General features: G+C 37.5%; 1 protein-coding gene across 1 annotated transcript in view; it reads left to right on the plus strand.

The window, feature by feature from the left end:
* LOC150076178 (ankyrin repeat, SAM and basic leucine zipper domain-containing protein 1-like) overlaps positions 1 to 12,254 on the plus strand; it is a 137,411-nt gene that overhangs the window by 57,991 nt on the left and 67,166 nt on the right. The window contains exon 6 of the mRNA XM_090387459.1: positions 9,001 to 9,135. Within this exon, the coding sequence (XP_090243585.1) occupies positions 9,001 to 9,135 (135 nt within the window). The remainder of the gene's footprint in view (positions 1 to 9,000; positions 9,136 to 12,254) is intronic.

Raw genomic sequence — 12,254 nt, forward strand, 5'->3', positions numbered from 1 at the left:
ACCAGAATACTGAAGCACAACCAACTGTCGGCTGACGAACTAAATTTACTGATTGTATCGACATGGGAAGTTCTCCCACCTTACCCCAGTCATGTGGCATGGCATACAAGCATACAGTGACAAAGACAAAGCCCCAACCTATTCATTCTATCTCTTTTTCCTTCAATTGCAGTTGCATACATAAGCACAATATTTACAACAAATACATAATTGAAATGTATTCGCTGGCCATGTAAAATTGCTTCGAGGGCTGGATGCGGCCCCGCGGGCCGCCAAATTGAGACCACTGACCTAGAGTACTTTTGGACTCAGTTCCAAAAAGTTTCAAAAGCCAGAGAACACAGGAAAAGCCTTAGAAGGTGATGAAAGCTTCAAAATTCTTCTCCAGATTTCTCAATAGTTCACTGATCCTTTAAAAGGTGGCACGACCAGCGGGCCAGTTAGTTCTGGCAGGCTTTCGTGATGTTGAATGCGTCTCTGTGTATGGTAGTGTACTTTGTGTGTGAAGTGACTATAATCACAACAATGAATTGTAATTCTTGTGAGTGACTGAAATAAAATAAAGAACAGTGTTAATTGTATGCCAGTTGTTTTTAATCAGAACCCCGTTTCGTAACAATATTGTTTAACCTTGGTGTTTGACATTATTTTAAAATATTTTGTCTTCAGAAAATGGCTGCAGGAGAAAAGAGGTTGAGTTAAACTATCGGATATAAACCAAACGTAACATGGTAACAGAGCAGCAGAAAGGTTTTTTAGGGCCACCATCTAAGAAAAAAATTGTCTGGCGGAAGCAAGAAAAAGAAATACAAGCTTCTAAAAAAAGTAAACAGTCCTGCCCCACATTGACCAGAACTTGAAGAAGATGTAAAAAAGTGGGTAATAGGTGACAGTACTTTAGGAAGAAGTGTTTCTACCAAAATGATTATGCATAAGGCCAGGATATAAGCAGAAGGAGGAGGAATTCCAAATTTTTTTGGAACAGAAGGTTGATGTTACTGATTCATACAAAGGCATGGTTTATCATGTGCACAAAAACATTAATTACACAAAAATTACAAGAAGATTATGAAGAAAAAATACTAGAATTCCATAAATTTGTAATCAAGGTACGAAAACACTTCTTTTGAACTTGGCCAAATAGGAAATATGGATGAGGTCCCACTAACTTTTGATGCACCATCCAACAAAACTGTGAATATCAAACAGTCTAAAACAGTGTCAATAAAAACTATCAGACATGAGAAAACGCATTACACAGTACTTTTGGCCCACTGTGCTGGTGGCACAAAAATACCACCATTTTTAGGGTCCATGGTCTTACGAAGGACCTTACGTCACTCGGTTGGTTCTCTGTCTGTCTGTCACAGCATTGTATCTCTGGAACCACTCAACTTTATTGACTTGAAATTTTGCATGGTTTTGTACAACATGTGGGCCAGCATAACACTGTATTAATTGTTATTGACAAAAATTTGTCTGAGAAGTTGGGGGGGGAGGCAAAAATGTTGTCAACAACCTATAGCTTATACACTGTTGGAAAGAGCTCAATGAGTAAGTTTAAAATATTTTTGAAATTAAAAATGGCGGCGCCAGACAGGAAAATGTGAGTAATTTTTGTATGTCCCCCTCTATTTCTGTTACTAATGGAGCTAAAAATTTAAAAATCACATTAGCTATCCGTTTTTTCGATGCTTATCAAGTGAATATTATTCCAATTAAAATCTATCATTTCCATTTTGTGTTAGAATTAAAAAAACAAATTTTTATTGCACTTCGATAGCATGCTTCTTTCTACTAAGTAGCTCTGCTTTTGGTGACAAAAAGGTTGCTAAATAGTTAGTTAATAATTTTATAAAGGTCATTTATAAATTTTGCGATGAGAAGTATTTTTAAGAATTTTCAAAGCTGGAGTTGTCCCGGCAAGGAGGTAGTAGTAATAGTGGCATGTGATGCAAGAAAGCAAGCGAGCTTATGCAGCATCAGCCAAAAAAAAAAAAAAAAAAAAAATTTACACGACCATTCCCTCTAAATGTTTGTCCAGTTCCTCCTTAAATTTATTTAACCTATCATCTTCCACAACGACAGATGGAAGTTTGTTCCAGCAATTAACCACCCACTGGCTAAAGACAAATTTCCACACATCTATTCTACATCTGTCTTTCCTCAATTTGAATTTATGCTCTCTTAAGTTCGCAATCTGAACAAGTGGAAGAATCCCGTCAGAATTCAGCATGCTCAACCCGTTCAAGGCCTTATACACCTCGTAGGTCACCTCGTAGGTGCTTAGTCTCCAGCCGCTGTAATCTGTAGAACTTAAGCTTCTCTTGGTAAGAGGATCCCTTCATTCCCCTCACCAATCTAGTTGCCCTTCTCTGTAAATGCTCAAGCAAATCTACATCTTTCCTAAAATGAGGTCTCTAGACTTGTACGCAGTACTCAAGGTGTGGCCTGACCCTTGCCTTATATAGAGAGGGACAATCACCTCCTTTTCCCTGCTAGCAAAATTCCTGTATATCATTGACAAAACCCCATGATCTGCTCTTGCAGCTTGTCTGCATTGTTCAGAAAACTTCATATCTGACTGCACAGTTAATCCCAGTTCTTTTTCATTTTCTACCACCTTAAATGTAGTACCACACAGTTGGTATGTTCCTCTGGGATTACTTCTACCCATATGTGTACTTTGCATTTGTCAAGGTTAAACTTGCTACTTCTCAGCCCATCTTCCCAAATTTTCTAGATCCTGTTGCAGTAGCACACTGCCATTACTGTCATTAACAACCCTACCAACCTTTGTATCATCTGCAAACTTCGACATTAAGCATGATATACCTTCATCAGTATCATTGATAAATATACAAACAACAGTGGACCCAACACAGAACCCTGTGGGACTCCACTAATAACATTAATTCACAAAGAGACTGTCTTCTCCCACTCAACCATCCTTTTATTCATTGTAGCAACTTACCCTTAATACCATTCTTCTCCAATTTGTACAGTAGTCTTCCATGTGCAACAGTGTCAAAAGCTTTCCTGAAATCTAAGTATATGATATCAAAATTATTTTTTGCATCCAGTTCCTTTGTAGTCACATCATAATATCCAATCAAATTTGTCAGACAAGACTTTCCCTTAACAAACCCATGCTGTGTCTGAATTATTGCTGCAGTCTTGTCTAGATGATCCTGCAATGCATCTATAACCAGTGACTCCATTATTTTACCCAGAACAGAAGTTAAACTAACTGGTCTGTAATTATTCATGTCATTCTTCGATCCCCCTTTGTGAATTGGGGATACATTTGCATATCTCCAGTCCGTGGGGACCTCCCCTGAGTCCAAGGATGCTTTCATAATTATGGCTAAGGGTTTTCTTACTTCCTTTGCCATCTCCTTTAATATAACTGGATAGATCGCATCCACCCCAAGTGCTTTTCTTATGTTTAACTTCAACAATTTGTCGTCCACTTTGCTCTCAGTTATTACAAAACCATTAAGCATGTTGTTACAATTTGATACCCTACTGGCATTCTCAATCCTTAATAACTCCTTGTGTGTGAATGTAGATGCAAAATACTCATTCAGTTTGTTTGCTATTTGAGCAGGATCATCAACAGTCGAACCATCGATATCAAGTGGACCAATCAGATTCATCCTCTTCCTTTTAGAGTTATATAAATAAAGAAATCCTTGCTGTTTTTCTCAGCATCCATTGCCAAAGATTTCTCGTAATATACCTTTGCATGCCTAACTTCCTTTGTGACTTGATTACAGACTAGCTTATATCTGCCATAGGCTTTTGTGTCTCCTGATAATTTAAATGCATCCCATGCATTTTTCTTCTCTGCCACGAGTCTCATTAGTTCATTTGACAACCATTTAGGCCTAAACCTTGAACAATATTTCTTAATAGGTATCGAACTTTTAGTAGTTTCCATGATTAATTCCTTCAATGCGTCCCACTTAGAATTTGCTGTTGGTAACATCATCAGTTGATCCCACTGTACAGAATTTTAAAACTGTCTGAGACCACTTTAGTCACCTTTACGGAAGTAAAAACTCCTTCCTTTACTCCTGATGGTAATTATACCTTTAAATAAATCCCACATCAGTACACTGTGATCACTGCCACCTAGTGGTTCCTTTATCTGCAAATTCTTAATATACGAATGATCACTGCTGATAACCAGATCAAGAGTATTACCCTCTCTGGTTGACTCTCAAACATGCTGCTGCAGAAAACAATCATCCAATAAATCCACAAAAGTCTTATTAGTGTGTGAGTGACCAACCCACAAGTTCAAGTCAATATCTGGGTAGTTAAAATCCCCCATTATAATATATTCTGATTTACTTAGCCCACTCTATTTCTCTGTACAATTGTTCATTGTACTCATTCGAATCATTAGGCCTGTAACACACTCCTACTCTTATTTTTGCTTTTCAGTGCTTATGTCACACCAAACGGACTGTCCATCTCTATCAACTGGATGGACTTCTTTTGATTTTATATTTTTCTGAATTAACAGCATAACCTCTTCTCCCTTCCTACCCTGTCTGTCCTTTCTGTACACATTGTACACCCCAACTTCCAATTCTGCATTCCTAATATCTTTGTGACACCATGTCTCTGATATCCCAACAATATCTGCCTTTGATGTCTTGACCAACACTTCAAATTCATCAAATTTATTTTCTATACTTCTAGCATTGGTATATGTGCAAGTATACATGCACCTATTCTTATTCTTAGTTACCCTAACACATCCCATATACCCACCTGCTTCACGATGACTGCCATCAGTCCCCGAAACCCCCAGCACCTCTTGCTCCAGGCCACTGCTTATTCTAATAGAAGCAGTGCAAGAATCATTCACCCCTGCGCTACTTTTAACCTTTTAGTCTGTGAATCCCCCCCCAAGCTAGCAGTTTTCCGACCCACCTAACACTGCCATGATAGCATCAGCAAATATTCTTGCACCCTTTCTCTTTAAGTGTATCCCATCCCTGTAGAAGCAGTCTCTCCTGAAAAAAATTCTACCCTTTGAGCCTTGCACATTCCCTCCAGGGCATATTGATTGACAAGGTATGAGAGTCTGGGCAGAATTGCAGACACTTTCAAATTTAACCCTAACTCGCGACTTTTTTGCAACATTGACCTGTACTTGTTAAGTAAATCTGCAGATCTCCTACTTTTAATGTCATTTTTGCCAATGTGTACAACAATATCACCCTTTGTGCCCTTAAAAGATATATGCTTCACAACGTTATCAACTTTTGCCCCTGGCAGACATACCCTAGCCCTATTCAGTCTATCCTTTTTACACAATATATTCCCCATCTCCCTGACAGTAGAGTCACCAACAATAATTAGTTCCTTTGGGACCAGCGCATTCTGCCTTGGAGGTTGCTGGTGTGTTGCCTGGTGCCCAGGAATGAGCTCTGCCATTGAGTTGGGCAGCTGAGAGCTTGACGGGTCCCTCATATTAATTTCTTCAAGGGGCATCTACTCTGCACCTCAACCTCTGAGAGACGCCCATTAGAATGCTGAGTTGACGCCTAATTTCTAGACACTCTCTACACATGGCACATATACAAAGACATCCTCCTTGGCTAGATAATGTTCTGTTCCAGAGAGTTCGGCAAACATTTTACAAGTTGCACGTTTTATTAGGCTGTGATGCTTGTTTGTTGTTTGGTTTTTAGGAGCATTAGCAACTAAGGCCATATTGCTCCGGGATATGCGGTGGTCATTCCCTGACCTTTCCACATCCTCCGTATTTGGTGGTGACGGGCTCGAACCCCGGTCTAATCAAGAAGCGTGTGCTACGCACTGCTGCTCCTTCCCACCTGGCTACGGAGGCGCCAGGCTGTGATGCATTGGAGAATCGCCCCCACTCAGTTCTCTACCGAGTCACAGCACTCCTGCCACTTTGTGCTCGTTCTTTGCTGCTCTAGTCTGGGGCATGATATTCTAAATTAATAAGATCAATAAATTTATTTGATCTTATTAATTATCAGTACTACACTATCTAATAGCATCCTAAATGCAGTGATGCATATTACGCTATATAATTTTACGTTAGAGCTATCTAGTTACCACAACTAATAATTTGAATTCCCTACCACTCTCTATACAAAAAGAGAGAGTGGTACTCAGAGAGCAAGTGTTGAGGCGGCAGCGGTGGTGGGGAGGCGCCTGCGTGGAATCTTTCACGGCCCTTACCTACCAGTCAATTCTCCCCCAAGACTAGTCGCTTCTCCAGGAAGAAGTCGGAGTCTCTTCTCCCACCCTTGTCATTCACAACAACTGAAAAGACTCAGAGGTTTTTGTTAGTTCCTTAGTTTTCTTGTACTCCAAGCTGGGAAACTAGAAACTTTTTTTTAGTTACCATAAAGCTCTATTTGAGATACTAAACTAATGACCATTCTTGACTATGGACCTTTCATCCTGAGTGCCTGGCACTCAGTAGTTGTTTTTTTTTTTTTTTTTTGGACCGATTTATTAATATTTAAAACAAAAAACAAACCTTGCTTGCACATATGCTTTGCATGCATTTGCCAAGGCACTAACACAGAAATGTTTATAGCTATTTTGTGTACATCAGTATGACTGACATTGTGAGAAACAGTGTACTGCTCAAATTTCGTTACCATTTAGAATAAACATAGGTAAAGAGGCCTGTGTGCTCTGGATTTATTATGTAGCACAGAGTGAAATGGAAAGTAAAATAAAATAAATGACAGGTTTAATGTTAAATAGTAAAACAGAATATGTTAAATACATACAGTACAAAAAGCTTTCGGTTATTATGGTAACCTTCATCAGTTGAACTGAAAGTTTAGGAAAGTAGAACTTAAGAGCATGTAGTGCCAGTCATGCACAGTAAACTGCGTGATGTAACAACTAACTGTTTGAAGTTGAAGCCTGTGGTTGTGACGTATGTGAACATTGCCATTTGTCAGTCAGTCATGAGAATGGTTGCCTCGATAGTAGGGTTGACATGACATCTACTGTTTCTGTTGACCGAAGTAATAGAGCGTGTGATGTGCAACAACTCCAACCAAGCACTCCGTCGGTAATAGTGAGACCAATCAACAACCATGACATCGCGGCATGGGTTAATGTTGTGTCGGATTGACCAGAAGTGCTCAGCAATGGCCGAATATTTTATGTCTGCTAAGCGGATGGCTCTTTTGTGTTCTGAGATAAGTTTGCCGAGCGTTTTGCCAGTTTCTCTGATGTAGCAGCCAGTGCAGTCAAGGCAAGATATGCGGTAGACTAGTCCACTTTGTAGTAAGTTGGGAACCGGTGTTTTCCCTCTGTAGATGAGGGCTTGCAATTTCACACCGGGATGTGTACGCATTTTATCCCACGAGATATCAGGACCCAGAAACTGCCATGATAGGTTTTCGGGTAGTATTGGATAAAGGCGCTCGCGGCGTAGTCATTACTTTGAATGTTCCTGTTGGTCGCTACGTAGTCACGTGCCTGTAGATCACACCTGTCTAGGGTACTGGTGGGATAGCCACACCTCTCAAGGTCCATCTTGACCCTAGCAATCTCAAGACGGATCTTGCGAGGTATGTATTTAACATATTCTGCTTTACTATTTAACACTAAATCTGTCATTTATTTTATTTTACTTTCCATTTCGCTCTGTGCTACATAATAGATTATACATTTAGAATAAAGTTATGTATAATTTATGCTAGAATTTTTTATAGTTAGAACTTGTCTATTAGTCTATATAAGTATTGTATATTTTCTCATAATTAAGAGGTGAGTACAGGACAAATTAAACTATTGATATAAATTAATTAAGTATAATTTATGTATAATTGTACATCTCTTCTAGAGAGATATGTAGCATAAAGCTTCATGTTACAGGAAACTTATCTGCTTCTTAACACAGGCAGATTGTGGTTTAAATAATAACAAAGGGCACAGGTTCAGCTTTTCAAGAATCTGATATCAGAAAATCACCAGTTGCTGCTATAGTGTACAAAGATTGCCGTACAATTTTGAGTAGAATTTCCAGTAGTTCCAATGCTCCAGAGACTCACATCTGGTGAGTATGTGGGCTTGGCACACCCAGGGTCCTGAGCGAGCTAGATATCATCATTCTTCTCTTTAATAATAATATCTTTGGGTAATAGTCACACTTTAGTAAATGACCACCGCACATGTTTACATTGAACAAAAACATGTGCACAATGGATCTGTTTGTGTTTAGAGATGAACAAAATGGAAGTTGATGACTTTTTGTCAAAGATTATTAAAGACTTTGTTAGCAGATGTGACCTGGATCACATCATGAATCAGGCAGTAAACAGTAGAGCTCTGTGTGGAAAAAGAAAGTAAAGGTAGTGCCATATGCTAGTAAAGTTACGGTCATAACTTTGACATTATTGGAATGGTATACAGGCATGTTATGTTGATTCTTACTGTAATTAGTGATCATTATTATGTTTCTGTATTTAAAACTTTCTATTTTGGCCTCTGTAGCCGAGTGGTCAGGAGCGGGAGTACAGTAGCACACACTCTTTGGGTAGACCAGGTTCAAGCCCTTGACTGCTAAATACGGTCGATCTGCCAACCCGCACTGGACCAGCGTGGTAGATTACAGTCCATTTCCCTCAACATGTATTGTTGAGGAGGCTTCCATCCTGCAGTGGGTTGATAATGGCTGCAGTTTACCTTTATTTCCCACATAAAAAAAGGGGAATATAATTTCACCCCTTTAGAAGGAATAATCACAAAGCAGCAGAGACCAATTTGATGAAAATATTGAATAATGGACTTTCACAAGTTTCTGGAGATGGCAAACATTGGGATAGGTACGTTACATTAAAGTAATTAAAAGTTATGATCATTTTTTTTATTCTTGACAGTCCTTGTGTGTCTGTTTGTGTGCATACATACATATAAAAAGTGACCACATATTGATGAATTTATAAACTGCAGTCATAAATAAGGTTTATATCTCTTTAGGCTCTCTCATGGGCAGCTTCTAAAGGTCATGGCCAAATTGTGAGAGTATTACTGAATGCTAAAGCCAATCCAAATCACATATGTAGTTCAGGACAGACACCTGCTGACTTGGCATATGCTCAGGATCACATGGAGGTACGTATTTGATCATCGGCTTATTTGTTGTGTTCTTTGTTTTTTGTTTTGTTCTTTTTCCTCACAGATATTTCCACAAAGAGTTACAAAACTCTCTTTACTATAATTGACTAGCTTGGAATGAGAACTCATGATAGTTAACATTTCTTTCATTTCTTGTGATTCTTTTGTTTTTGTTTTATAGATTGTACAGGGTAGTCTTAATGTAAAATATGTAAATGTTTTGACACAAATATTAATCTACATACAACAAAAAAGTAATGAACAAATTTTATTGTGAGCTTCACCAGAAAAGTAAAATATGCAGACAACTTTGATCAATGTTATGCAAATTACTTCCTCAAAAGGTAACAACTGTGGTTTCTCCCAAAGGTAGAAGAGAGAGAGAAAATAAAGAAAAGTAAAGGTTCTTGCTCATTTCAATTCTTGTAGACTTTGATATTAAAGTTGAGACTGGATGTAGTAGTTAAAAATAAAAAGTGATGGATGAGTTTAGTCAGACTCAGTGGTGTGCTGGAGCCAGCTCGCACCAGTCAGTTGTTAAATTTTCAAGAATTTTGCGAGCTGGTTGTTAAACTGACAATGGCTATCAATTGTAGGTGCCATACACTTTAACCCTCAATGACTAGAGGCATTTGAGCGATAAGCTTGTGTATGTGACAAGAAAATCCAGCTGTGAGTGCTTATTTCAGCACTCTTTGTGCTTCCTTTCCCCCTTTCCTATTTTATTTTCCCTATGTGGCAGCCTGTGTAGGGATTATCTCAGCTAGCAGTTTTACAGGAATGTTATTTCCAACAAACACCGTGCTTAAGTCCCTTCCCATTTTCAAGCATTGTTAGTCCACTGGTGAAAATTACCATAGTGAATTAACTAATTATTTCTATAATTTCTATTCTATCTACAAAATTGAAACTCTCAATAAGCATAAACAGAAGTGTTTTCTTTCATATCCCAACTTTAAAATTCAGAAAAATCTATTAATTAAAGCATAAACAGCAAAAATGTATGTTCAAGTATGCATTTTCTAATTATTCCTGAGAAAAACAATCAGGAGTTGATTATAGACCACCTCGAATATAGATCATGTCACTGAATTTGTTTGACTTTCCCCGTGTGTGTGTGTGCTCTGCCGCTGGCTAAATGGAATCATAAGTTCCACAGACACTGAGCAGTGAGCTATGTGAAGGCCCAGTCACTCACAAGTACAATACAGGGAGGGGGGGGGGGAAATGCAATTATTTCTTGGCATAAGAAACATAACCGAAAGAATTGTAATGAACTGTTTTTGAAAAATGAAAAGATGTACTTCCTTTCTTCAATGTGTATTGTATCTATTAACAGAAAATCAAGGAAATTCATCTATTGGAAGTCACAATTGAAATGGAAAAAACTGGTGTTAAAACTAATAACACTGCAATTTGCATTTAATAAAAGGCAAGTTTGCTTTATTGCAATTGTTTTTAGGGAACAGTTGCAGTATGTTTTCTATATGTATATTTTTTCTTCTAACAAAATTTCCAAAAAATATTTCTATTGAAATATTTTCTTCATAAAAGCAAACAGTGGCATAACCAGGATTTTTTGTCAGACATTCACAAAAAAAGGTGCCAATTGCCTAATGCTAATGAATCTGTTATTTTTGGTTTTAATTAAGAGGTGCCTGAATATCTGTATTATAAAAGCATTATATTAAACGTGTAAATAATAATGAACTATTTTCTAAATGATTATCTTATTATTATATTTAGTACATTTTTTTATTTGTTACATATAATATATGTAACAAATAAAAAAATGTTGTATAAAATATAAGCAGTACCTATACAATTACGAAAATAAACATGTGAAACAAAATGAACTGCAAAAATAATACATAAACACTGAATTATAGATATAAAAGTTAATATTTTTAGAAACATTGAATAAATATTTAAGTAAGTTGCACAATGTATATTGTGGTATTACTTTTCTAAAAATGTGCCACAATACCAGATTTCAGTATCAGGAGGGTACAATACACCTGCTGACCCTACCCTGGCTATGCCACTGAACAGTAGTAATCCTTTATTGCATGGAAAGTAATCCATTACAGTGTGGGTAGTGGAGTATGTTTTCTGTTTCAAATGGATGGAAAGTACTTGTCAATATTCCATCTAAAAATAATGTCACATGGTGTGAAGATAGTAACAGTAGGTGTTTTATTCAGAAAAATCCCTCGCGGTAAAATCAAACTTTGTTACTGAAAGTTGGGGCTGGGTCTAGGGGTACACAAGTGAGGCACGTAATTTTGGGATAATACAGTCTACTTAATACAACCAGTGCATTGTTTTTATTTATTCTGTTGTATTGACTGAAGGCGCAACACACAGAATATTTAATGAAAATTCATTTTATGAACAGATGATTTTTTTTAAATTACAAAAACGGACGCAAGTGTAAATAAAATCTGCGAGGATGCCCTAAAAACTAAAAACCTTGGAAACGAGGACGTTTGGGTAACCTTATTTAAGTATATTTGCATTTTTCACTGTCTATTGTTAAGATACTGCTATATAAAACTTTGCAACCATTTTTAGAATTTTAAATTACTCAATCGGATGTCTGTTTAATGATCTCCTTTATAGTGAATTTTATTGACTTTCCCCTGGTAATTACATTTTAAATAGTTTCCGTTGAATGAAGAAAATTTTCATATAATGAACAGATTAGGAGAGACTTAAGGGTATGCACTGTTTGCACTTCTGGCCTTCATGCAATTAAGGGTTAATTAGAGAGCATGCAATTATGCTCTCTTAAGAGTTAATTGTGCTGTTGCTAAGCACTAATTAACCCTTAAGAGAGCTAAAGGGATTACCATTCTACAACTTAATGGTAGTCATAAAACTTATCTGGCCATCTGTCCCACATACTGAGAAGTCATGCTGGTGAACAGTGAGCAGATCAAGGGGTATTCCCAAATTGTCTAACAGGGAATTAGCAGAAAATGATTTTCTTTTACCTTGACAGATAATCATCTGCTGTTCCACGAAAGTGCATCATCCGCACTTTTCGTAAATTTTCCCCATTTCTGTTTACATGGTCACAGTACCTGAATATCTGAATGACTCCGACATTTTGG

This window comes from Mastigoproctus giganteus, chromosome 13 (assembly GCF_048544385.1).
Source record: "Mastigoproctus giganteus isolate SK-2022 chromosome 13, ASM4854438v1, whole genome shotgun sequence".
Classification (NCBI taxonomy): domain Eukaryota; kingdom Metazoa; phylum Arthropoda; class Arachnida; order Uropygi; family Thelyphonidae; genus Mastigoproctus; species Mastigoproctus giganteus.